We start from the raw sequence: 27,633 nt of genomic DNA, 5'->3' as shown, positions 1-27,633 counted from the left end.
TGCTTTCCTACTCATTAATGCCTGTTTTGTTTCAAGGCTCACTTAATCTAGTAAAAATATGCTGCCCCAAGAAGTGCCACTTGGAGAGATGTACATGTTTCATATCGCTGTGTGTGCAAAGAGCCCAGTGCCTCCTGGAACCACCACAGTTCTGCTGGGGCAGGGTACTGGTGCAGATCTGGAGAGGGGTATCATGTTTCTGTGCCATCAACAACTGCTGTAGCCTGGGAGAACTTGGTGAAGAGCACATTGGAGGAGCAGTGCAAAGCATGTGCTCTGCCTTTCCTTTCTTCCTTTTTCTGTTAGTGACTGCTTAAGGAGACAGATTTGGCAGCTTCCAGAGAACAGTTGTTGTTACTCTTGGCTATCGTTACCAAAGTAAATGTCGTCAGCATTTCTTTGCTCTAGTCCCTCAGCACAAAACAGCCATGTCACAGGGACAGCAATTCAACTTTGTTCTTACAAACGCAGAAAAGTGATTTTTTTTCTCAACTGGAGCACAGTATTTTCCAGTTCTATCAGGAATATCAGCACGTAATGTAGTATGTTGGACTCTTTTAGATAACTGAGAGGAGCTCACCCTGAGCTGGCAGCGACCTCATGCAGCCCAGAAGGCAGTCCTGTGCTGGGCTGCATCCAGAGGGATGTGGGCAGCAGGTCAAGAGAGGGGTTACTGCCCCTTGAGTATGCTCTCCTGAGACCTCACTTCCAATCCTACTTGCAGGTCCGGTGTCCCCAGCATAAGAACGACACAGAGATGGTGGAGAGAGTCCAGACAGGGCAACAAAAACCCAAGGGCTGCAGCATCTCTACTGTGAGGACAGGCTGAATGAGCTGGGGTTATTCAGCCTAGAGAAGAGAAGACTCCAGGAGGACCTTTGAGCTGCCTTTCAGTAGCTGAAAAAGTCCTCTGGGAAGGCTACAGAGGGACTTTTCCTGAGAGTGTCTAGAGACAGGATAAGGGGGAATAGTTTGAAGCTGAGGGAGAGCAGGGTTAGACTGGAGCTTAGGAAGAAGTTCTTCAGTGTGAGGGTGCCAAGACTGGAATAGGCTGCCCAGGGAGGATGTGGATGCCTCCTGCTTGGGGGTGTTGAAGGCCAGGTTGGATGAGGCCTTGAGCAGCTGAGTCTAGTTGAGAGTTGTCTGTGTCTATGGTGGGGAGGTTGGTGTAGATGAGCTCTGAGATCCCTTCCAACCTAAACCCCTCTAGAATTGTATGAAGTAGCAGCTAGTTCCAGCTGTTGCTGATCTGGTTCTTGCTGCCTCAACAGATAAACTGTGCAAAGATATTCAAGAGCGAGGTATTGGCTGAGAATGATAGCTGAGGTTACCCAGAAAGGTTTGCAATTTATTCTTTCAAACTCGGTGACAATCCTGTTTCGTGAGGCACTCTGCATCTGTACAATTCCTCTGCATCTTGAGCCTGCATGAGGCTGAAAGTATTGGTCTCAATACACAGATGTTTTAGCAATAAAATCTTTGGCAGATAATCTTCAGTGATTTGTGCTGTTCCTTTGATGTGTGACTGTACGTTCCAAAGACACTCTTAAATTTGTTAAATGATCTTTTATTTAGAGTTCTTGTTCATATAATTTCTAATTTGTTATTCTTCCTCAATAACTGAGGTCATGCATGTTACAGTCATTTTAATTTCTGTTTTATGTCTTCTGCCAAGCAGGTAGGAAAGCTCTGCAGAGAGATCTGGACAGGCTAAATTCATGGGCTGAGGCCTGTGGGATGAAGTTTAACAAGGACCAGTGCTGAGTCCTGCACTTGGGTCACAACAGCCCCAGACAACATTGCAGGCTTAGGGCAGAGTGGCTGGGAAGCAACCTGCGGAAAAGGATCTGGGGGTGCCGGTGGGTGGCTGCACATGAGGCATCAGAGTGCCCAGGTGGTCAAGGAGGTGAAGGGCATCCTGGCCTATACCAAATCCAGTGTGTGCAGCGGGAGTAGGGCAGTGATGGTGCCCCTGTACTTGGTCTTGGTGAGGTCAGAACTTGAGCGCAGGGTTCAGTCCTGGGTGGCACAGGACAGGAAAGACCTTGAGGGGCTGGAGGGTGTCCAGAGAAGAGCAATGAGGCTGGAGAGGGGTTTGGAGGGCATCAAAAGAGGAGAGGCTGAGGAAGCTGGGGTTGTTTAGTGTGGAGAGGAGAAGGCTGAGGGGAGACCTCATTGCTCTCTACAGCTCCCTGAAAGGAGGCTGGAGTGAGGCTGGTGCTGGTCTCTTGTGCCAAGTAACCAGTGACAGGATGCGAAGAACTGAATTTGAGTTGTGCCAGAGGAGGTTTAGTTTGGACATGAGGAAGAAGTTCTTTCGTGAGAGAGTGGTGATGTGTTGGGACAGGCTGCATGGGGAGGTGGTGGAGTTGCAATGCCTGGAGATGTTCAAGAAGCTGTAGATGTGGTGCTTTGGGATATGGTTTTTAGTGGTCATGGTAGTTAGGTTACTGTTGGACTCAATGATCTTAGAGGTCTTTTCCAGTTTTAGTGATTATAGGATTCCATTAAATATAGAAATTTCTTAATATTTTGCTGGATTCCAAGCTGGTAGGATTTATAAGAGAGAGGAAGTTTGATTTTGGAGATAAGACAAATTTTGAGCTTTAAAAGAAAATGACAAATAGAATTTCTTTTACTAACCATTTTCAGATGGTGGAAAATCTGGAGAGTCTGTAATTGAGAGCAACTCTAGTCCAACCCTCTACTGGAAAGAAATTAATTGGTTTCAATTTTCCAATATAATAATTAGGCATCATGCTCAGTATTGCTTGGATGCTCATAAGAATTGTACCAACCATGCAGCTGCTTCCTGCAGAATGGAGTTGAGATGTGCATGAATGCGCTCACATGACTCAGAAATATTCTATTACAGTGCTGGCAATCTGGTACAATGTCCTAAAGAGTGTTTAATGTAGCAAAGAGGATAACTTAATTTGACAGTTATTTTTAAATACAGCCAAGCTGTGCAGAGTGATAGGGTAGCAACATGACACCTCCAAGTCCAAATCAACAGTGACGTGCCTGTTGTTCTGTAACTACTGGGAGAAATCCTGGATGAATTCCCATTCTTCGTCTCCTAGATGTTCTTATTTGTTAGGCTATGTGGTATAAGAGGTATTTCCCTTTTCCAGTGAAAACTAGCCTGTTTGGAAGGGCAAATCAATCTGTACTAAGAGTGCTTGAAGTATGACAGGGCAGATTAATAATAGTGACAGCTTGTCAATTCTTTTCTACTCAAGAAGGGAGAGTGGAATTCTATTTTGTTTGTCATGTAGTAAGAGATATGAGTCTTGTAATTTGTGATTCTTTTCAGTCTTAAGCCTTCAGTGCTGGCTGTTGTATTTTTCTGGGTTTTAATAGTCAAAATACGGTGAACACCTGCAAACTTTACCATTGCAGCTCTGGAGTCTTCAGTGTATGCTCCATTTTAGCACATGAATTGAAGGGGGAAAAAATGAGTAGAAGCTCTGGGGTTTGCCGTGTGTTCATCTCTGCTGCTTTTTTATCTTTGGCCTTCCAGGTATTACATTAGAGGGGAAAAAGAATTTGTGTCTTTGCTCTGCAGTGGTTTGGGGAGTTGAAAAGTCTGCTGCAAGCTAAATATTGTCATTGTTATTGTCGTGGATTGCAAGAAAGAGAATCTAGCTGGATGCTCTCTAAGGAAACTTTATTTTTTTAGCTTCAGCAGGATTTCTTTAAAACCAGGTACACAGGTTAACATTTTTATGTCTATTCACTTGGCTCAGAATGAGTAATGGGTATGTAGGATGTTCCACTACAGTCATTCAGCAAGGCCAAGTGCTGGGTCCTGTACCTGCAGCACAACAACCCCATGCAATGCTACAGGCTTGGGGCAGACTGGCTGGAAAGTTGTCCAGAAAGGGGCATGGGGGTACTGATCAAAAGCAGCTGAACATGAGCCAGAAGTGTGCCAAGGTGGCACGGAAAGCCAGTGGCCCAGGAGTGGGCCAGGGATTGTCTCACTGTACTTAGCACTGATGAGGCCACTCCTTGAGTGCCAAGTTCAGTTTTGGGCACCTCCACGTATGAAAGACATCGAGGGTCTGGAATGGGTGCAAAGAAGAGCAGCTATTGTGGGGAAGGGTCTGGAGAATGAGTCTGATGAAGAGTGGCAGAGGAAGCTGAGACTGTTTACTGTGATGAAGAGGAGGCTGAGAGGAGACCTTACAGCCCTCTACAGCTGCCTGAAAGAAGAATAGAGAGAGGAAGGTGCTGATCTCTTCTCACAGGGAATTGGTGATGGAACAAGAGGAAGCAGCCTCAAGCTGCACCAGGGGAGATTTTGGCTGGACATGAGGACAGCTTTTTTCCTGAAAGAGTGACCACTCTTGCATTGGAAGAGACTGCCCAGGGAGGTGGTGGAATCACCACCCCTGGGTGTGTTTAAAGGTCATTTAGATTTGGTGCTTGGGGATATACAATTAAATAATGAAATATTTGAATAGTCTGAAAATCAATTTAAAGTTTTGCCAAGTCTAATATAAGTACTTTAACATTAAGCATCTAGAAGGATGCAGATTGTACAACAGAAGCCTTTATGGAATGCAGGTTTTTTTTCTTTTCAATTAATTGTTTTACTTTGCACTCCTGTGATGAAGACACTGGAAACCACTGTAGGAGTGATATTTCCATGCAAAAGCAAAAAGAAGTTGGAGTATGTACCTGAAAAAGAAATCATTGAATCACCAGAATTGCAGAATGGTTTGGGTTGGAAGGGACCTCTGCAGTCAGCAGGGACATCCTCAACTCCAGCAGGTTGTTCACAGCCCTGTCGAGCCTCACCTTGAATATCTCCAGAAATGGGGTCCCAACCACCGCCATGGACAACCTGTTCCAGTGTTCACTGCCCTCACGCTAAAGAACTTGTTCCTCACATCCAATCTAACTCTGCTCTTCTCTCATCTCAAACCACTGCCCTCGACCTGTCGCTGCAGGCCTTTGCACACGGTCCCTCCCTCTGCAGCCTTCTTGTATCCTTCTTCATGTACTGGCAAACTGATCTTAGGTCTGCCTGGAGCCTTCTCCAGGCTGAACAACCCCAGCTCACTCAGCTTATCCTTGTATCAGAGCTGCTTCACCCCCCTGGTCATTTTCATGGCTTAATCTGGACCTGCACCATCAGGTCCATGCCCTTCCTGTGTTGAGGGCTCCACGGATGGGTGCAGCACTCCAGATGAAGTCTCACCAGAGCAGAGCAGCAGAATCTTCTTTCTGGATCTGCTGTCCACGCAGTGTGGGCACTGCAGGTTGCTACCATCTTAACTTTGGGTTGTCTTTGGAGCCCAGCCCTCAATTCCATCTCTGTAATACCTTGTAAAGTTATGCAAATGAAGCTGAAGACAGGCTTTTGCCATCAGCCTAGGGATAAAAGGCTTGATTGCAGGTATTTCACTTCAAAAGGTTTTGAAATGTTTTTATCTGACTCCAAGCAAGGGAAAGCAGGAATCAGCACTTTGTATTACTTATAACTGTACCCTTTTGGCCAAATAAATAGCCAAAGTATTTTTTTTCTCTTTAACAAATGCTTGTTCTCATGGGATGAATCTGTCACAGGTTATCAAAGAAGGGGTGCACTAAGGAAAGTGTTTTCATGAAGATCTAGGGAGGTTCTCCTCTGTCCTGCTGAGACCACACATGCAATACTGTGTCGAGTTTTGGCCTGCCCAGCTCAAGAGAGACAGGGATCTTCTGGAGAGAGTCCAGTAGAGGCTACAAGGATAACTGAAGGACTTGGACTTCTCTCCTGTGAGCTGTTTGGTCTGGAGAGGAGAAGGCTGAGAGGGGATCTGATCAATGACTATCAATATCTGAGGGGTGGGTGTCAAGATGAAGGTGCCAGGCTCTTTGTGCTGGTACCCAGTGATAGGAACAGCAGGTCCATATTGGAACACAGAAGGTTCCATCTCAACATGAGGAGAAACTTCTTTACAGTGAGGGTGCCAGATCCCTGGAGCAGGCTGCCCATAGAGGTTGTGGAGTCTTCTATTCTGGAGTCATTCTGAACACACCTGGATGCATTCCCATGTGACCTGTCCATGGTGACCCTGCTCTGTCAGGGGGTTGGACTGGGTGATCTCCAGAGGTCCCTTCCAACACCTAACATTCTGTGATTCCTCTATATAAAGTATTTAGTGTCATAGGAACCAAAGTAGTGGTATTTGAAATAACATCCAGGGAGATTTCTATAATTACTGTCAGGATGCAGGACTTGAGGGCTTTTCTCATAAGAAAAAGCATTTTTGTGTCCCCTTGTGGCCAGTTCCCAGCAGTTTGAAGCTTCACAATGCACTGCAGTGAACACGTGGGGCTTGCAAAGGCCGTTGTGGAGCGGTAACCACAGTAACAGAGCCTCTCAGCTGCCTCTGCATATTCATGTCATGGACCAGCCAGCAGCAGTGTGATCTGTACCCTTGCTGACTTAAAGCACAAGTAGGACTTAGTGTAAAGGATTAGTTTCTTTTAGCAGGAGTGCCCCTGTGCAGCAGCAGTGACACTCTGAACGGTGTTTACCTGCCAAGTCAATGGAAGAATAATTAAAGGTTGTGAAAATTCCTCAGAAATCTGTGCTGTTAATCAAAGGTGATGAGAGTGTTTTTAAAGGCAAGGACACAGAGCTGTTGGAGCAAGTCCAGAGGAGGCCACAAAGATGATCCAAGGGCTGGAGCACCTCTGCTGTGAGGACAGGCTGAGGGAGCTGGAGTTGTTCAGCCTGGAGAAGACTCCAGGGGGACCTTTGAGCTGTCTTCCAATAGTCAAAGGGATCCTCAGGGAAGTCTGCAGAGGGATATTTGCTGAGGATGTCTAGAGACAGGACAAAGGGGAATGGTTTGAAGCTGAGGGAGAGTAAGTTTAAACTGGATCCTGGGAAGAAGTTCTTCAGTATGAAATTGGTGAGACTCTGTAACAGGCTGCCCAGGGAGGTTGTGGCTGCCTTCTGCCTGGGGGTGTTGAAGGCCAGGCTGCATGAGGCTTTGAGCAGCCAAGTCTAGTTGAGAGTTGTCCCTGCCTATGGTGGGACATGTTGGAGTAGATGATCTCAGAGGTGCCTTCCAACCTAAACCATTCTATGATGATTCCATGAAATAAAACTCCAGGGATTACAGATGCATTGGATATTATGTGCTGGAGTACTCCTACTGAAGGTGTTCTTTGACCAGGGTTGTTCAAAAGGTATTGGTCTGGCCCACTTGTACAGTGATCTGTTGAACAAATGGAAAAGCAGGAGAGGAGCAATTGAACAGATCTTAAGCTGTTAGGTGAGGAAAAGCTGCTCAGACCTAATATGTATGCATTTTGCTCTTTGTTATCTCTGTGTAAGTTTGGGTGGGAATTGAATCACAGAATGAATCATAGACTCAACCAGGTTGGAAGAGACCTCCAAGATCATCCAGTCCAACCTAGCACCCAGCCCCATCCAGTCATGGCACTAAGTGCCTCAGCCAGTCTTCTCTTGAACACCTCCAGAGATGGCAACTCCACCACCTCCCTGGGCAGCCCATTCCAATGGGAAATCACTCTCTCTGGCAACAACTTCCTCCTAACATCCAACCTAGACCTCCCCTGGCACAGCTTGAGACTGTGTCCCCTTGTTCTGTTGCTGGTTGTCTCGGAGAAGAGACCAACCCCACCTGGCTAAAACCTCCCTTCAGGGAGCTGTAGACAGCAATGAGGTCACCCCTGAGCCTCCTCTTCTCCAGCCTAAACACCCCCAGCTCCCTCAGCCTCTCCTCATAGGGTTTGTGTTCCAGGCCCCTCACCAGCTTTGTCGCCCTTCTCTGGACACCTTCCAGCACCTCAACATCTCTCTTGAATTGAGGGGCCCAGAACTGGACACAGTACTCAAGGTGTGGCCTGGCCAGTGCTGAGTACAGGGGCAGAATAACCTCCCTTGTCCTGCTGGCCACACTGTTCCTGATGCAGGCCAGGATGCCATTGGCTCTCTTGGCTACCTGGGCACACTGCTGGCTCATCTTCAGCTACTATCTATCAGTACCCCCAGTGTGTAGTGCCTGCTATGGAAGTACGATTTGTCACTTTGTTCAGAAACAGAGGGAAAGCAACCACCTACAGACTGATCTCTTCAGAAGTTTAATTTATACTGAACTACTTTTTTTCCCTCTCCTGAGGGCCACAAAAATGACGAGGGAGTTGGGGCGCCTCTGCTACAAGGACAGGCTGAGAGAGGTGGGATTGTTCAGCCTGGAGAAGAGAAGGCTCCAGGCAGACCTAACAGGTGTCTGCCCGTACCTGAAGGAGGCCAGTAAGAAGTGTGTAGAGAGACTGTTTGCAAATGCCTGTAGTGACAGGATGAGGACAATGGCTTCAAGCAGATTTAAATTGGATGTGAGGAACAAGTTCTTTAGCATGAGGGTGGTGGAACACTGCCACAAGTTGCTCAGGGAGATGGTTGTGGTCCCAGCCCTGGAGATACTGAAAGTGAGGCTCGACAGGGCTCAGGGCAACCTGATCTATTTGAGGATGTCCCTGTTGACTGCAGAGGGGGTTGGATTAGATGACCTTTGGATGTCCCTTCCAACCCATACCATTCTGTGGTTCTGTTGATGATTGGCGTTGCATAAAGCTTCTGGAGCATCAGAATGTTGTATAATAGATCACTTTGGGGTTAGAATTAATCTATTCAGTGTGTTGTAACTGACACAAACTTAAAATGTGATATTTGAAGTACAGGATATAAAAAAGTTTCTTCTTTCACCAGTATAAAGAAGTTTAAGTGACTTCTCTACGTGATCAAAATGGTGGACACTGAAAACCAGCTCTATCCCCTTACTCCTTTGGAGGAGGGTGATATAGGCAGCCCTTTATCTGGAGAGTTCCTACAAGATATGGAGAACATTCAAGACCTCTCTCAGTCTCTAGGTGATGACAGCTCTGGAGCTTTAAGTTTAACAGAGTTCCAGTCACTGGGAAATGGTCCAGGATCTGATGGATCAGTTAAAACAGGTAAGAGAATTTTGGTTTGTTGTTATATTTTCTTTTATAATTACACAGTGGTAGAAATTAAGTATTTTTTTAATGCAATAATTAGTGTTTATGACTAAATGATGCTAGAAATAGTTAAGCTGATTATACCATAGCCTTAAAATAGTTAATGCTGAAATTGCATTATTAAACAAATGTCACTGAAAAATTACTGCACTGTGAAGTTGCTGGTTTAGGTTATCTTTAGAATCAACAACTTTTTTCCATATAGGTTTTGAAAATCACTGTTATTCACAAGTAACAAGAGGTTACTACATATTGTAGTCAAATGGGAAGTCACTAACACTGGTAAAGACTTTTAAGGCCATCAGCAAGCCTGCAGATGATACTAAATTGAGTAGCATTGTTCATGTGCTTAAGGTTAGGCAGGCTCTGCAGAGAGATCTGGACAGGCTAAATTCATGGGCTGAGGCCTGTGGGATGAAGTTTAACAAGGACCAGTGCTGAGTCCTGCACTTGGGTCACAACAGCCCCAGACAACATTGCAGGCTTGGGGCAGAGTGGCTGAGAAGCAACCCGTGGAAAAGGATCTGGGGCTCCTGGTGGGTGGCTGCACATGAGCCATCAGAGTGCCCAAGTGGCCAAGAAGGTGAAGGGCACCCTGGCCTATACCAAATCCAGTGTGTGCAGCAGGAGTAGGGCAGTGATGGTGCCCCTGTACTTGGTCTTGGTGAGGTCAGAACTTGAGCACTGGGTGGCACAGGACAGGAAAGACCTTGAGGGGCTGGAGGGTGTCCAGAGAAGAGCAATGAGGCTGGAGAGGGGTTTGGAGGGCATCAAAAGAGGAGAGGCTGAGGAAGCTGGGGTTGTTTAGTGTGGAGAGGAGAAGGCTGAGGGGAGACCTCATTGCTCTCTACAGCTCCCTGAAAGGAGGCTGGAGTGAGGCTGGTGCTGGTCTCTTGTGCCAAGTAACCAGTGACAGGATGCGAAGAACTGAGTTTGAGTTGTGCCAGAGGAGGTTTAGTTTGGACATGAGGTGAACTTCTTTTGTGAGAGAGTGGTGATGTGTTGGGACAGGCTGCATGGGGAGGTGGTGGAGCCGCAATGCCTGGAGATGTTCAAGAAGCTGTAGATGTGGTTTAGTGGTCATAGTAGTTGGGTTATAACTGGATTGGATGATCTTAGAAGCCTTTTCCAGCCTTATTGATTATATTCTAAGTCACAATATTACACTAAAAGAATTTCCCATTTTAAAAGTTTCTTCAACTCTCATGCATTTGAAATTACTGTGAGACATTTGTAAGACTTCATAAGCTAACCCTTAAAAGTTCACTCTAGAGTTCTGCTGTACTCTGCCAAGATTTTGAACATGTTTTTCCCTCCCTTCCCTAGGGTAGCATTGTCCAGCTGATGACTTCTACTGTGGTTACAGTAACACTCTTAGAGTGCTCATACATTAGACAGGCTTTAGGCAAAAGATCTCTGTGAGAGGAAATGGAAGCATTATCAGTAAGGTTTTCCTATTCTGCTCTGATGAGACTCCACCTGGAGTACTGCATCCAGTTCTGGAACCCCCATTACAAGAAGGATGTGGACGTGCTGGAGCATATCCAGAGAAGGGACACTGGCATGGCCAGAGAGCTGGAGCACCTCTGCTATGAGCACAGACTGAAAGAGTTGAGGCTATTTAGTCTGGAGAAGAGGAGGCTCCGAGGTGACCTCATTGTGGCCTTTAAGTATCTGAAGGGGGCCTACAAAAAAGCTGGGGAGGGACTTTTCAGACTGTCAGGGAGTGACAGGACTAGGGGGAATGGAGCAAAGCTGGAGATGGGTAGGTTCAGGCTGGGCGTGAGGAGGAAGTTATTCAGCATGAGAGTGGTGAGAGCCTGGAATGGGTTGCCCAGGGAGGTGGTTGAGGCCCCATCCTTGGAGGTGTTTAAGGCCAGGCTGGATGGGGCTCTGGGCAGCCTGATCTAGGGTAGGCTGTCGGTGCCCATGGCAGAGGGGCTGGAACTAGATGATCCTTGTGGTCTCTTCCAACCCTGACTGATTCTGTCATTTTAAGCACTTTACGCCTAACTTTCTGTTTAGTTTCCATCAGGTTTTAGTTTTGGGGGTTTATACTTTAAATTGATTCCCAAGCTCTAATCACTATTTCAACTTAGGAAAACCACATGAATACTGTGTTTAGTTCTGGTGTCTCCAGCATCAAAAGGACACAGAGCTGTTGGAGAAAGTCCAGAGGAAGCCACAAAGATGATCCAAGGGCTGAAGCATCTCTGCTGTGAGGACAGGATGAGGGAGATGGGGTTGTGCAGCCTGGAGAAGACTCCAGGGTAACCTTGGAGCTGCCTTCCAGTACCTGAAGGGATTTTACAGGAGAGCTTCAGAGGGACCTTTCCTGAGGGTGTCTAGAGACAGGCCAAGGGGAAACGGTTTGAAGCTGAGGCAGGGCAGGGTTAGACTGGATCCTGGGAAGAAGTTCCTCACCATGAAAGTGCTGAGACTCTAGAACAGGCTGCCCAGGGAGGTTGTGGCTGCCTCCTGCCTGGGAGTATTGAAGGTCAGGTTGCACAAGGCCTTGAGCAGTTGAGTCTAGTTGAGAGTTGTCCCTGCCTATGGTGGGACATGTTGGAGTAGATGATCTCTGAGGTCTCTTCCAACCTAAGTTATTCTGTGTAAAATTCTACAATAATTTGGGTCATCCACCTTCTAATTTGAATATTCAGTGTTTAGTTTTGCAATTAAAGATGGGAAACATAATCTTTTGAGTCTCAAATTCCATAAGGCAAGTTAAGAATCTTTTTTTTTTAAATCCTGAGGTTTAAGCTGTCCTTGATGACTCTGATGCCTGTGGGCTTGGCAGTGCTGGCAATGCAGCCTGAGTTCTGTGCCAGGGTTGGGTTGGTTTTTTTCCAACATAATACTTGCTGACCTACATTCATGAGTGTTTCTTAATCTCTCTGATAAAATAACACACCCATTAATTTGCTCAGGTTTTGTGGTGAAGTTGGAAGGTGGCAGATAAAGGAAATTCTGGCCTTGGAAATTTTTTTTCCTCAAATAAGGTGGAAGTATTAATTGAGAGAACTACAGTTGGGATGTCCTAGTTTTGCAGCAGGCTAATCTAGTAGTCAGATCTCTGGGGACTTCAGTGTACAACAAGTCAGAAATACTTTTCCCATTATAATCACAGGTCTAAATATCAGCACAAAGTTTCTACTGCTGAATTATCTCAGAGGCAGACAGCTGTGATACCTTTTAATATACTTGGCCTTTCTGCTGATGTGCAGGAGCATGCTTTGAGGACATTCTTTAGAAAGAGAAGTTGGCCAACTGCTTTTTAGGCCTCAGTTTAGGTTGGCATTTACAACTATGAGTATCTCTTCAGAAGTCAAAGGGTCTTCAAGTGTATCTTAAGTGTAGCTCAGTGTGGGCTACCGAACAAGAGGTGAAAGAGGTAATGGCAAGATGAGCTGATAGTAACCTTCCTGGAGGAGTGAGTGCCAGGCTGAATGGCTGTTGTGATCCATATTTGAGGGTTTCTCTTTTATTATGGTTTGGTTTTATTTCTTTTTCTGTTTTGTAGTGTTTGTCTTGACTAGTAGATGCTTGTTGAGTGCTGCTTTTCACATTCAGATTGGTGTTACTCATGATGTGCACTTTTATCAGCAAGAAAACCTCCTTGGTTTAAAGAAATTTCATTGAGTGCTTTGTAGTTTACTTAAGTTGTGGGGGGAAAATTCTCAATTGGATGCTCACATCAAATTGAGAAACTCCTGGCGGGGAGGGGAAGTACAAAAACAAAGAAGGGGAAAATCCCTACGAGGTTTGTTTTGTTTGATCTTTGTGTGGTGCATATTTATTAAAGCCTCATAACCCTCAGCACCCTTCTAGTTCCAGAGTTCCTTTGGTAAGGCTGACCTTGGCTAAGGGTACACCATATGTGTTGATAGAAATACTATTTTTTCAAATCCTTAGGGCCAAGTTATCAGCTCACTTAATGACTATGAATTCATGTTTTGTTTGGTTTGTTATAGCTCATTTTTTGGTGTGGGTTTAGTAGAGAAATGGTATGGATCTTGATAGTATAGTATTTATGAAGTGTTCCTTTTTCTTTTAGACACCCTTTCACCAGCATCCAGTCCTTCATCCATTAATTTTGCCACAGCTCCAGGTAGCATAGATGAATCACCCAGTGGAGCATTAAACATTGAATGTAGAATTTGTGGGGATAAAGCCTCAGGCTACCATTATGGAGTACATGCTTGTGAAGGTTGTAAGGTACAGTGGTAATTTTCTTTTTAAGAACCTAAATCACCTTGCTTTATTTCCAGGCTTATATGTAGATAAACATTCATAGCAGAAATGTTTAATTAATACAATTCTCACCATTCTTTAAATAATAAAGATATTTGTGATCTTTTCTTTGGGTTTTTTGGTCGGGTTGGGTTTTTTTTTCCTTCTTCTGAAAGAAATTATTCAGATCTTGTAACTGAAAGCCAGACCTTCATCAAGCAGGGGCTATTCACAACAAGCATTTTAATTCTGCTTTTCTGGGTATCATTAGTTCAACACTAAACCAACTGAAACCACTAAACTGTGGTCAAAGCCTACTTGCTCCACTAGTGTTTTATTTGTGTTGGGAGTATGGCTGTGAGGAGCATCTGACTTCACTATGTTGCCATTCCTAAATCTCTCATCCACACTACATTCTGCCTGATTCACTCAGTATCTCTTGTAGATTTGGGGGCTAGTGCATGCTTCTGGGGGGAAATTAATATTAGCATTTGAGGAATGATGTGACCCATGAATTTGAGGATTATTTTTTCTTCTAATGTTTTAGTTTTCCTTTTTTTTTTTTTTGAACTACAAAGCGAGAGAGATAATTTAATTCTATATGTAGATACTTTTCTCCCCTGCACTCTGTCAGAATATGATAATTTGAATGTGAATAATGTAATAATGTAATAATTTGAATGTAATGCCAGAATATGATCATTTGAATGTAAATAATGCCAAAATATGATCATTTGAATGTAAATAGTGCCAGAATATGGTCACTTGAAGGCAAACAGTGCCAGAATAAGGTCACTTGAAGGCAAACAGTGCCAGAATAAGGTCACTTGAAGGCAAACAGTGCCAGAATAAGGTCACTTGAAGGCAAACAGTGCCAGAATAAGGTCACTTGAAGGCAAACAGTGCCAGAATATGGTCACTTGAAGGCAAACAGTGCCAGAATAAGGTCACTTGAAGGCAAACAGTGCCAGAATATGGTCACTTGAAGGCAAACAGTGCCAGAATATGGTCACTTGAAGGCAAACAGTGCCAGAATATGGTCACTTGAAGGCAAACAGTGCCAGAATATGGTCACTTGAATGTAATAATTTGAATGAAAATCATGTCAGAATAATGCTAGAATATCAATTAGAGATGGGGAGCCAGTTCCTTTTCAGTTGTATCCCAAAGTCTAGCTGACACCTGCTTAGGTCGTGTGAGCCAATCTGCTGCAGTGTCTCCGCATTTGCTAATCCTGTGATTTCATACAATGAAACTAACCTTACCTTGCAATATTGCTGTGGATTGAATTGAATCTGCTGCTTCTGCTCATCAACATCTTACCATGATTCTCAAGACGTCATGGTAAGATCTGTTGAGTCACAGGCTCTCCTCTAACGCTCATTTTGCTGTCCGTGGCTCTTTCTATGCACTGTGCTGCACTATCCTACCTCCCCTTTTTGCTGGCTGAAGAAGAGATGTGTAAAATCTGCACTTACACGTATGGAAGATGAAGGTTATTTCTGATGGAGGACACTGAGAGGATGTGTACAAAAGCAATATGTCACTGCTTTGTTTAATCCATGAGAAATCTGCTGGGCTGTTGATCCTCTCCCAAGAAAAAGGTCTGAGAGCTACTCCCTTCTTTCGCATTTTACGTTCTAATCATGGCTTCATCTGCTGCATAGATTTTTACCTTTGTACAGATTATTTTGTGTGTTTTTTGTTAGGGACATCAAGAAACAACACCACCTCCACCCTCATTCTTCAACATTTTGTTCTGTTTTTCCAACCTTCTCCTAGGGTTTCTTTAGAAGAACGATTCGTTTAAAGCTTGTCTATGACAAATGTGATCGCAGCTGCAAAATCCAGAAAAAAAATAGGAATAAGTGCCAATACTGTCGGTTTCAGAAGTGCCTTTCAGTTGGAATGTCACATAATGGTAGGTAAGAGTGCCCTTAATTTGTTTGTTCCTACCCAGAGTCTGCTTCTGGAAGCAGGCACTTGGATGGTGTTTCTGTGTGGGTTCAGCCTTAGAGTTGTGCAGTACTGATCGTGGCAGGGGACACCAGTTTCCTAAATGAGTAGTTCATGAAACTGAGACACAGCTGCCAGCTTGTTACACAATTGTGCTGGATGTCTGACTTTAGAATTGCCTTCCAGTACATGAAGGGATCTTCCAGGAAGGCTGCAGAGGGATTTTTCCTGAGGGTGTCTAGAGACAGGATAAGGGGGAATGGTTTGAAGCTGAGGGAGAGCAGGGTTAGACTGGAGCTTAGGAAGAAGTTCTTCAGTGTGAGGGTGCTGAGACTCTGGAATAGGCTGCCCAGGGAGTCTGTGGCTGCTTCTTTGAGCAGCCAAATCTTGCTGAGGGGTGTCCTGGCCCATGGTGGGGAGGTTTAAGTAGAAGAGGTCTGAGGTCCCTCCTAGCCTAAGCCGTTCTGTGTCTTAGTTGCTTTCTTCACCCAGAACTTTGGCATCATTACTCCCATTGAGACAGATTTCAGTACTGGAGGAATTCCGATCAAGGGAGTAGGAGGAGAACAACTAGCTGATTGTGAGAGAGAGTAATGTGGATAAAAAGCTGCAGGAAACCAGACTTCGTTATTTTTCAGGATACAGTACAACAGGTCTTGGGGCAGATGGTTCCAGGGGCATGGGGGTAGGGCAGAGATATGGGCTGACTATTGAAGAAGAATCTGGTAGGTTGGTAAAAATGCAGAGTGTTTGGGTATCCAGCTGAGAAAGTATCTTAGCGTTTGTGTTAATGATTTCAAGTAAGGCTGGTAAGCTGGTGGCTTACAGGCCAGCTTCAGCCCACAGGGCACTATGTAGCTTGCTAAGCAGCTTTGGTAAAGAGGCCTAAGCCATGAGAGACAGCATTCTGCTTGGCCAGATGCCAGGAGTTTACTTTCCTGAGGTAAGTCTGTTAGTGTCAAGGCTGAACTTGGAGGAGGTGAAAAGCTGCAGGTTAGGAGATGAACTTCTCAAGGAAATTATACAGTCAGGATAGCTGGGGTGGGAATGTGACTGGGGAAGCAGCCTATGACATCATAGTCTAGAGTCTTAGCAAGAGGCACTTGGAGAATTGACTTTCTGGAGATGTAGGGCTACTGGGGGAGGGTTGATAGTCTGTAGGACTGGTAATGACCTCTGTGAAGCAACAGACAGAGGCAGGGAGCTGTGCTGACTGACAGGAATTAACATTCACGTGAAGCTGTTTCATCCTACTAAAACATTGTGGGCACCTGTAGTGTAGCTGAAGCTGCAATATCACATGGGAGGCAGTGGAGGAAGGAGGTGACTGCTAACTTGCAGGCAGTACTTCTCAAGAAAGAAGCTGGAATGAGATTTACGGCCATGACCTTCAATCTGCTTCAGTTTATAGCAGGTAGTCATGTGCAGATGCCAAACAACCCTTCCAGGGTGACTTCAGTAGAAGTACAAAACTGTATTTCAGTCGACACCTAAAGCCACCTTCTTATGCCATAAGAAGAGTCCTTGGGCTTGTTGAAGAGCTCATTCTGCATATGCATGAGCAGCTCAGTCTAGGCAGTGAGGTTCTGTCCTCTCACTGGTTAGATACTGAAATGCAAGAAGAGGAACCAGCTATTCTGGGTCCATCTTAAAACCTTGCACATGCCATCAGAGGATAAGGCCCCTTGAAAAATGGAGTTGCTTTCATTTTAAACTGACACTGAAGAGGATGTGGACGTGCCTAGTTCATTGCTAAATAGCAAGACCACTTGCTCGAGGACTGGGAGACATCTGTATCCAGTGGTGCTTCAAACTCACATCTCCTGTCTCCCAAAAGAATATCCCAAAACATAGTTTGGAAACTCAAAACTCCATTCTCATCCTCTCCAGTCCTGAAGGGCTCATCTGTTGGAAAAAAAAAGCACAAAATGCTGCCTCTAGGAGGAGGTTTCGTTGACTCCAGGCTTTGAGCACAAATTCAGATCTCTGATCTGTTTTGTTCTCACAGGGATGTTGAAATGAACATCCAGTGTATGAGGAACTGAATGCCTCAGCAGGTTCAGAGTTAGCCATGGGATTTGGGCCTAACTCCACTGCAATATTCCCTGTGAAGTCACTGTTCAACTGGCAGCTGTGTTCTCTGCCATAATCCCGACAGGAGTTTCCTCAGGTGTTTTTTAGTATTCCCAAGTGGACTTACAGTTCGGTGTTGGGAGTTGTAGAACACAGTACGGAGAAAACAAAATCCATCTCCTTGGGTAATGCAAAAGAACAAAGGCAGTTCTAGCTCATGATGATTACCAAACTGGGATGGGATGGCTGACACCCATCAAGCTGTGCTGCGATCCAATGAGATCTGGACAGGCTGAGAGATGGGTAAAGGTGAACCCATGAAGTTCAATAAGGAAAAGGGCAGGGTCCTGCATCTGGGGTGGAATAATATCAGGCACCACCACAGTTTAGAGGTTGTCCTGCTGGAAAGCAGCTCTATGCAGAAAGACCTTGGAGTCCAGGTGGATATAAAGTTCTTCATGGGACAGCAATGTGCCCTTGTAGCTAAGAGAGCCAATGACATCCTGGGGTGCAGCAGGGATAGGGAGGTTCTCCTGCCCTTCTTTGTGCCCTGATGGGACCACATAGGCAATATTGTGTCCAGTTTTGGGCTCCTCATTTCAAAAATAGACAGAGATCTGCTAGAGGAAGTCCAACAGAGAGCTATGGGTATGACTGAGGAACTTGAACATCTCTGCTGTGAAGAAAGACTGAGAGACCTGGGGCTATTTAATCTGGAGAGGAAAAGGCTGAGAGGGGATCTGATCAGTGGCTGTCAATATCTGAGGAATGGGTGTCAAGATGAAGATGCCAGGCTCTTTGTGCTGGTGCCCAGTGATAGGACAAGGAACAACAGGTACAAGCTGGAACACAGGAGGTTCCACCTCAACACCAGGAGACACTTCTTTATGGTGAGGGTGCCAGATCCCTGGAGCAGGCTGCCCAGAGAGGTTGTGGAGTTTCCTTTTCTGGAGCCTTTCAAAACCCACCTGGATGCATTCCTGTGCACAGTGCCCTGGGTGATCTTGCTTTTGGCAGGGGGGTTGGACTGGATGATCTCTGGAGGTCCCTTTGAAGCCCTAACATTCTGTGGTTCTGTGTTTTGAAACCTCTGATGATCTCCAGTTTAGTATATTGTGTTCATAAATTAGTCACTGGCTGTGTTGGATGGGATGAGATGTTTTCACCCATGAATTTATCACAAAGATAGTACCTGCAGCTGAGTTTCTCTAGACACAAATCCTACTGCTCTGACCAGCAGCAGTAAGTGGTTTTGGTGTAACTGATGTTCGTTTTACATTTGTCTTCCCCTCAGCAATCCGCTTTGGACGAATGCCCAGGTCTGAGAAGGCCAAGCTGAAAGCAGAAATTCTCACAGGTGAAAATTGTGTAGAAGATTCAGAAATGGCAGATCTTAAATCCCTTGCCAAAAGAATCCATGATGCTTACCTGAAAAACTTCAATATGAACAAGGTGAAAGCCAGAATCATCCTTGCGGGGAAAACTAATAACAACCCAGTAAGTACTTCTGCCGTCACTTGAAAGCTGCTAAGGACAGGAAGTGTGATTGTAATAATTTGTTAGACTCTTAAGCAAATCCTTTAGGAAATAAATATCATCATAGTACAGAGATGGAGCAGGCAAAAGGAACAGCTGCTTTTAGCCACTAGCAGAGCAATAGGAAGCATTGGAAAACTCAGGTGATGAGCTTGTAAATGTAAGCTGATAACCTTAGAGTACACACAGAATTAAAATGATATCTGAATAGGGAAACCACTTGCTATAGTTTGGGGAGATGGTTCAAAGTTACTTTCCTGTTATCTTAGTGAAAAAAAAACCCACATTTTTTTCTGCCACAAAGGCCAAGATAAAAAAACTTATTTTTCACTGTGCAGGAGCTCTTTGTGGCTTCTCTTTTAATCACAACAGTGTTAATGGCAGGAGGGGAAAGAAAACATCAGTTTGTAAACTTTGTTGACAGGTTCCTCAGCCATCTATGTTGTCACTTCCTGCTTAGCAGGTGCATTGAGGAGCATTTCTGCTGGAGCTGATGGAGGCCAGAGGGGCAAGAGGGAAGCTGTGAACTGAGGGTAGTGCAGGAGCTGCAGACTCTACAGACAGCTTGTAGATGGGGAACCCTCTCCTTGCACCTGCATCCCTCTGCCTCTGTGGTTGCTTTGCCTCTGAACTGTGTTTCCAAACCCTGGCAGAGGAGTGCAGGTCTGGGAGAGGCTGGTAACTGTGTCCTGGGCTGGATGTTACCCCAGCAGCAGGACAGCTTCACAGTGCCTTGGGTGTTCCTGTGCCAGTCCCAGGCTCTCAAGCATCTCTGGCAGAGGGCTGACCAGAGGCATGGGAAGCAGGGTGTGATTGGAAAGGTTGGAGCAGATGATCCTTGAGATCCCTTCCAACCTGGTACTCTGTGATTCTGGGCATTTCCTCACCCAGCCTTCCTGATCTTAACTGTGTGGGTACTTTGAAACGGAGAAGCAGTCAAAGTTGTTGAGAGACCTATGCTGCAGGGGGGATTTTTGTTTCAGGATAATTTAGCCATGGTCTGCCCAATGCTGTCAGCTGCTTTTGGGCTGGTAGCACATCAGGATTGTGTAACCACTGTCAGGACTGACTAATTTCACTTGACACATCCTGGTTTTACACTCTTGTGACATGTGTTTATTGAGTGTAGAAGGTAACAATGTTATTTTGCCAGTCCAGGGAAGAGGTCTTTTGCATGCCATAATCAACCCTTGTGAGAACAAGGGTTGGAAAAATTGGAAGCAGCCTGTCTTCTAAATGAGGCAGTTTGGCACTTTATAGTCCAGTCTACCCCAACATACCGTTCTTTACCATGAGTGTGGTGGAACACTACAACAGGTTGCCCAGGGAGGTAGTTGAGGCCCCATCCCTGGCAATATGCAAGGTCATAGCAACCTGATCTAGTGAAAGATGTCTCTGCTGAATGCATGGAGGTTGGACTAGATGACCTTTGAAGGTCCCATCCTACCCAAACCATTCTATGATTCTTCACTATGCAGGGGAGAGGAGAAGTTTTTTTAATCCCTGTGTAATATCTGGGGAAAATAAACCTTTTAGCTTTCTTTTGACTTTTTAACAGAAAAGTGAAGGAGAAAAAATTGAGAGATTAGTTGTGGGCAATTTGTAATCCACCTCCTTCTGAATCAACCATGAAGAGTTGGTTTCAGTGACTCTTTTAATTAATTTCAGAACAAGCTGCTGTTTTTTCACAATGATGAGGTGTAGATTTAGCTCCTAAGACCTCAGCCATACCTGTTTTCTGAGTAGTGAAATGATGATAAATTCATAGATTCATAAAATGGTTTAGGGACCTTAAAGATCATCCAGTTCCAACCACCCTGCCATGGGCAGGGACAGCTCCCACTAGACCAGGTCACTCAAGGACACATCCACCCTGGTCTTCAACACCTTCAGGGAGGTGGCATCCACAGCCTTCCTGAGCAACCTGTTTCAGTGTCTCACCACCCTCACTGTCAAGAATTTCGTCCTAAACTTCAGTTTTAATCTGCCCTCCTCAAGCTTCAATGCATTCCCTCTCAATCCTATCACTATAGGCCCTTGTAAAAGGTCCCTTCCCAGCTTTGTTGTAGCCCCTTTCAGGTACTAGAAGGCTGCTCTAACGTACCCACAGAGCTTTCTCTTCTCCAGGCTGGACAGCCCAAATTTTCCCATCCTGTTCCCATATGGGAGGTTCTCCAGCCCACTGACCATCTCCGTGGCCTCCTCTGGACCCACTCCAGCAATTCCATGTCCCTCTCATGCTGGGGACACCACAACTGGAGGCAGTGCTGCAGGTGGGGTCTCACAGAGAAGAGGGTCAGAATCCGATCCCTGTCCTGCTGCTTTCACTGCTTTTGATATAGCCCAGCACAAAGCTGCCTTCTGGGCTTCCAAAAGGCTTTACAAGACAGTCTGCATCTTTTAAATGTTTAGAAATGTGATGGGTTTATTGCTTTGCCACTTTCCATGTGGATAAGCATAATGTTCTGTGGTGTGTAACTCTGAAGTACCCAAATGAGTTGGGACGAGTCATTGCCATGAGCAATTTAGAAGTGGATGAAACCAGCATGTTGGACAGTTTGCTGAGAAAGGGAATTATAGGAGCTTCTAACAGAACACTTGAGTGAGGAAAAATCTTTTCACTGTGAGGGTGACAAAGCTCTGGAGCAGGCTGCCCAGGAGGGTTGAGAAGTCTCCTTCTCTGGAGATATTCAAAACCCACTTGGATGTGTTCCTGTGTGGCCTGCTCTAGGTGATCCTGCTCTGGCCAGGGAGGTTGGACTGAGTGATCTCTGGAGGTTCCTTCCAACCCCTGACACTCTGTGATCCTGTTTCTCATGATATTTTATCCGAGATGAGCAAAACAGCACTGAGAAGGTGTTTTGCTTTGCATTTATGAAGCTAGATTTATGTTCAAGCTCAATTGCCCTGACTGATAGCTGGGAAACTTCGGGTTTTGCTGCTGTTGTTGTTCAGTGAGTTCTCTCTCTTCATTACTGCTCTTCAGATATGTCCCAGAATGTTTTTGAGTTCTGGTTATTGTTAAGAAAGTCTGAATACTTTCTTCACAAGTCGTTTTAGAAGAGTGGCTCATCCCTTTGTAAAGCATGTTCCTGTTTCAGTGAAGAGGGTTATGGAGGGCATCATGATGAGGACTGAGAATCTGTGTAGCTTGACATTCTAGTATGATGCTGGGCTTAAAGATAAGCTGGATTTCTGTGGAACATCAGCTAGCTGGGACAGACTCACTGACAATTCATATACAAGAATCACAGAATGTCAGGGGCTGGAAGGAACCTCAAAAGATCATCTAGTCCAACTTCCCTGTAGAGCAGGATCACCTCTCCTAGAAGAGTGGTACAGAGTTCACCCTCTTGTGAAGATCTGCTGTCCTGTATTTAAATGACTGCCTGCATGCCCTTTGGGATGCACAGTGTGATGTGCATCAAGTGTAGTTAGTTTAGGAATGGACAGGATTGTAGGCAGAGTACCCTGGACTTGCGAAGAGTGTAACTGTAGTTTAGGGAGCAGACAGATGCTCTTTTGTGCCTCATAAAAGGGGTAAAAGAAAATGCTCCACACGGGGTTGGCAATTTAAATGGAGGTACTACTCACAACTACATAAAACAGTACAGAAACACACAAAATACACAAATCTGTAGTCAACCCTGGCCCACTTCTCCAATCTGGGCTTACCACAAAACCTCATTAAACCAAAGCATTGCACAACCTCCCCTCAAACCTCCAGCCAGCAAACCCAGTCCATATTCCAATCCCCATACCTCCCTACCCAGGCCCAAATGATGCAGCTAAAAATTCAGCTTGGCCAGCACCAGGCCCCACTCCCCCACAAACCCAAGGTAAGGGAGCCCACACCAGGAAGAGAGCAGAGAGAGGAGAAGGGCTGAACAACCTGTGCTGCTCATTTATGGAGGGGAGATGCAGGCATTCTGGGAATAAAATAACAAAAGATTATACTTTCCTGGTTCACCCTTGGACCTATCTAGCTCCTGGACTCTGATTAAAACATCCCACTTCAATAAACCCCTAACAGTAATACAAGGCTTCTGGGAACCTTCCTGGACTTGCTCTGAGGTGGCTGCATGCATATCAAGCTTGGTACTCCTGGATCTTCATCTAACAATGAGAGAAAACCAGATTAGAGACATAGGGCACACAGAGTTACTTTTGGCTCCTTGCATTGCTCTCAGGTGCTGCTGTTTGTAGTGCTGCAGCTTCTCTTTATGCAGAACCATGAATGAACTCTTGGTTTACTGACAGGTGAAGAAACTCTCAGGTTTATTGATAGTTGAAGAAGCTCTTGGGCTATTGATAGGTGAATGTGCAGGTTTGGGAGTTTCCCTCTCCCCCAACACGTGGCTAGGAATTCACCAGACTAACTCGGTCAGCTGGAAGTTAAAGAAGATGTATTTTACAGCTTGGCACAACTTGCAAGCAAAATACATACAGTATGTATAGATATTTACATCTATACAGAGTAATATACAAGTTAACAGTAATACAGAAACACAAAACCCCTCCCAGCAGCCAGACTGCCCAAGAGAGGCTCCTGAGCAACCTTTCACCTTCTTTCCACTCCCTCCCTCATCTCAAAATCCCCCTTACATGCACAGTGAGCTGCAAAAGGTCAGCAAGAGGTGTTAGAAGAAGAATGATTAGTTGAGTTACACAGCTCTAGGCAGAGGAGTTAATACGGCAAGCAGGCAGCCAGAGGCAGAGACTGACTTATCTCTGTTTGTGCTCTTGTTTTTATATGTCTCAGCAGAACAAATGGGTAATGTAGGCTTCACTGTTATTTTCCTTTCACAGCTGATAATCTAATTTCTCTCATTGAAATATTCCAGTTAGCCTCAAACCAGCACAGTGAAGAAACTCTTGAGTTGTTGGTAGCTGAAGAGACTCTTGGTTGTTGGTAGCTGAAGAGACACTTGGGTTGTTTGTAGCAGAAGAGGCTCTTGGGTTGTTGGTAGCAGAAGAGACTCTTGGGTTGTTGGTAGCAGAAGAGACTCTTGGTTGTTGGTAGCTGAAGAGACTCTTGGGTTGTTTGTAGCAGAAGAGACTCTTGGGTTGTTGGCAGCTGAAGAGACTCTTGGGTTGTTGGTAGCTGAAGAGACTCTTGGGTTGTTGGTAGCTGAAGAGACTCTTGGGTTGTTGGTAGCTGAAGAGACTCTTGGGTTGTTGGTAGCTGAAGAGACTCTTGGGTTGTTGGTAGCAGAAGAGACTCTTGGGTTGTTGGTAGCCGAAGAGACTCTTGGGTTGTGGGTAGCTGAGAGACTCTGGGTTGTGGGTAGCTGAGAGACTCTGGGTTGTGGGTAGCTGAAGAGACTCTGGGTTGTGGGTAGCTGAAGAGACTCTTGGGTTGTGGGTAGCTGAAGAGACTCTTGGGTTGTGGGTAGCTGAAGAGACTCTGAGTCGTTGGCTGATCAGCATCCAAGTTCATCTATTCCTTAGGAAACCAATCATTGATAGCCATCATTTTGTAACTGAATTACTAGTGTTTGTTTGTTTGTTTTCCCCTCTGCAGCCATTTGTTATACATGATATGGACACCCTGTGTATGGCAGAGAAGACCCTGGTGGCAAAATTGGTAGCCAATGGAATTCAGAACAAGGAAGCAGAGGTTCGGATTTTCCACTGCTGCCAGTGTACGTCTGTAGAGACTGTCACAGAACTCACTGAGTTTGCCAAATCTATCCCTGGCTTCTCCACCCTTGATTTGAATGATCAAGTGACACTGTTAAAATATGGAGTTTATGAAGCCATATTTGCCATGTTAGCCTCTGTGATGAACAAGGATGGGATGCTGGTTGCCTATGGGAATGGCTTTATAACACGGGAGTTCCTGAAAAGCCTAAGGAAGCCTTTTTGTGACATCATGGAGCCCAAATTTGACTTTGCAATGAAATTCAATGCACTGGAACTGGATGACAGTGACATCTCCCTGTTTGTTGCTGCCATCATCTGCTGTGGAGGTAAGTACTAGGTGTTCAGCAAGGCCAAGCGCAAGGTTCTGCAGCTGGGTTGCACCAGTCCTGGGCACCGATCCAGGCTGGGTGCAGAGTGAGTTGAGAGCAGCTCTGAAGAAAGAGACTTGGGGGTCTTGATTGCTGAGAAGCTCCCCATGAGCCAGCAGTGCCCTCAGGCAGCCCAGAAAACATCTCTGTGCTGGGCTGCATCCAGAGGAGTGTGGGCAGCAGGGCAAGGAGGGAACTCTGCCTTTTGACTTTGCTGAGACCTCACCTCCAATCCTGCCTTTAGTTCTGGTGTCCACAGCATGAGAAGGACATAAAGCTGGCGGAGAGAGTCCAGAGGAGGCCATGAAGATGATCCAAGGGCGGGAGCATCTCTGCTGTGAGGACAGGCTGAGGGAGCTGGAGTTGTTCAGCCTTGTGAAGAGAAGACTTCAGGGCAACCTTAGAGCTGCCTTCCAATGGCTGAAGGGATCCTCCAGGGGAGCTGCAGAGGGACTTTTCCTAAGGGTGTCTGTGATGCTCTGGAATAGGCTGTTCAGGGAGGCTGTGGCTGCCTCCTGCCTGGGGTGTTGAAGCAGATGATCTCTGAGGTGCCTTCCAACCCAAGCCATTCTCTGCTGTTTGTTACCCTCTGCTGTTTCTGGTACCTCATCCAAAGCAGCTGCAGGCCGTAGGCGTGTCCCTCATTCAGTAGCTTTGCACGCAGAATGGGTGGGAAGGTTGGAGTGGACAAGTTCTGAGGTCACTTCCAGCCTGAGCTGTTCTGTGATCCATAAAGCAGCTTTACAAAAGGGGTCCATGTCATTATCTGGTTCTTTTTTGTCTATTTTGAGAACAGATCGGCCTGGACTTGTCAATGTGGGCCACATAGAGAAAATGCAGGAGAGCATTGTGCACGTCCTGAAACTTCACCTGCAAAGCAACCACCCTGATGACATCTTCCTCTTCCCCAAACTCCTCCAAAAAATGGCTGACCTCCGACAACTTGTCACAGAGCATGCTCAGCTGGTGCAGATCATTAAGAAGACTGAATCTGATGCACACTTGCACCCTTTGCTACAGGAAATATACAGGGATATGTATTAAGGATTGTTAGTCTATTTTTTTTCCACACTATTTAAGGACAAGAGCAATACTAATCATGGGAGCAAAACTACTGGCAGAGTTATCTGCTGCTCACTCAGCACACAGCCTGAGAAGTCTAAAAGCTGAGTAACTGAAGTGTTGCACCACTTCTGGTTTGGGATCTTTTGTCTGCTTGTGAAAGAACTCTGCAGAAAAATACTGATGATAGTGCTCATGGAGTATCTTACAATGGTTATTTGATTTGGCAAGTTGGAGGTTGGTAAGGAATTCATCTTTGGAGAATAAATCAGAATGTTAAGTACCAGAAGTGAACAAAATTGTTTTTCCTCTTGGTTTAGTCCTTTTCAGACTCTAGCAGAATCAGCAACTTCTCTCCAGGTGTAGGCACAATCGTAAAGATGATGCACTTTGGGCTGATGGCAATTACTGAGAACCAACTAACACTTTTTTTTCTTGCAGCAGTCAGGCTGGCTATGTCAAATGCTTGGATCTTGCTGTCCATACACTAATAAAAGAGCTCTGACCTGCTGCTTTAATTCCATGACATTGAAGCACAGCTTCAGGTAGTGTTACTTATGCGATACTGGGGAGTAGCTGGGTTAGAAAATGGTTCTTTGATGAAATGAAAGCTCCAGCAGAGAAGAGTAAATGTGGTAAAGCAATGGAACTCTTTCTTCCAAAGGAAATAGGAAAACATCCCTTTGTGTTTTGGAGGATTGGAATATCTGGGGATGTGGATGGGAGACTGAAAAGTCTGATCCTAGCCCAGACAAAGTATTTCAGCTGCATGGCATTCTAAAGAAGAAATGATAGCATAGGCAAGGCACCAGCTTTCTTGATGAGTATCTTGGTGGGACAGAGATATTTGGGCCTGTTTAGTTTTCTGATGAATATATTGTTTCATTTTTTCCAATTACCCACTTGGATAAGCTTATTTCTACTTCTTGCTGATGCAAATATGAGCTAAATTTCTCACCAGGTTTTGTTCTTGTCCATAGAGCTATAGTGGATGAGGTGCCAGCATTACCAAGAAGAGCATTTGCAGGTGTCATTTGTGTAATAGCACGAAAGGGAGCACAGCTGAGAGTAAGTTGGTCGTATTCATGAGGTCAAACTCTGATTTTACAATGGGACCTACTCCTAGTGTAAAATAAGCCACAAGGAATCTGCTGCACTTGGTCATTTCACAGGATGTGTTCTTACTGGAGTGCACAGCAGTGGCATGCAGGACAGGGCTGTTGGGGTTTGATGTTTGCTTGTTGGGGTTCTTTTCACATGATGCTTTCCTTACTGTATTGTTTGTTTCATAACAGAGAGCTCAGGAGTCAGCATTTTCACAACAGTTAAGGTTTCAGAGGTACAGGAGGACACTTTGTACGTATTTTATTGCAGCACATTCAAAGAATTCAAAACCTTAAAACCTTCACTGCAAGATTTAAGGAAGATGACTAAGTTGAGAGCATGGATTCACAGCATGGTTTAGGTTGGAAGTGACCTCAAAGATCATCCAGTTCCAATGCCCCTGCCATGGGCAGAGACATTCCACTAGACCAGGTTGTTCAAGACCTTGAACACCTCCAGGGAGGAGGCATCCACAGTCTCCCTGGGCAGCCTGTTCCAATATCTCTCCACCCTCACTGTCAAGAATTTCTTCCTAATCTCTGGTCTAAATCTGCCCTCCTCAAGCTTCAATTCATTCCCTCTCGTCCTATCACTACAAGCCCTTGTAATAAGTCCTTTCCCAGTT

General features: G+C 45.3%; 1 protein-coding gene across 4 annotated transcripts in view; it reads left to right on the top strand.

Moving 5' to 3' along the window:
- Positions 1 to 26,203, top strand: part of PPARA (peroxisome proliferator activated receptor alpha) — a 48,998-nt gene extending 22,795 nt beyond the window's left edge. For 2 of the 4 annotated variants that reach the window (XM_064142305.1, XM_064142306.1), the window contains 6 exons: positions 8,741 to 8,985; positions 13,088 to 13,248; positions 15,046 to 15,184; positions 18,587 to 18,789; positions 24,353 to 24,800; positions 25,639 to 26,203. In XM_064142305.1, the coding sequence (XP_063998375.1) occupies positions 8,778 to 8,985; positions 13,088 to 13,248; positions 15,046 to 15,184; positions 18,587 to 18,789; positions 24,353 to 24,800; positions 25,639 to 25,886 (1,407 nt within the window). In that variant the 5' untranslated portion in view covers positions 8,741 to 8,777 and the 3' untranslated portion in view covers positions 25,887 to 26,203. Of the gene's footprint in view, positions 1 to 8,740; positions 8,986 to 13,087; positions 13,249 to 15,045; positions 15,189 to 18,586; positions 18,790 to 24,352; positions 24,801 to 25,638 lie in introns of those variants that run through there. The other 2 variants (XM_064142308.1, XM_064142307.1) reach the window with 2 other exon arrangements.
- The last annotated feature ends 1,430 nt before the right edge of the window (positions 26,204 to 27,633 follow it).

This window comes from Pogoniulus pusillus, chromosome 4, assembly GCF_015220805.1.
Source record: "Pogoniulus pusillus isolate bPogPus1 chromosome 4, bPogPus1.pri, whole genome shotgun sequence".
Lineage (NCBI taxonomy): Eukaryota > Metazoa > Chordata > Aves > Piciformes > Lybiidae > Pogoniulus > Pogoniulus pusillus.
Note: the sequence above shows the minus strand (reverse complement) of the source record. Positions and strands in the feature narration are given on the sequence as shown.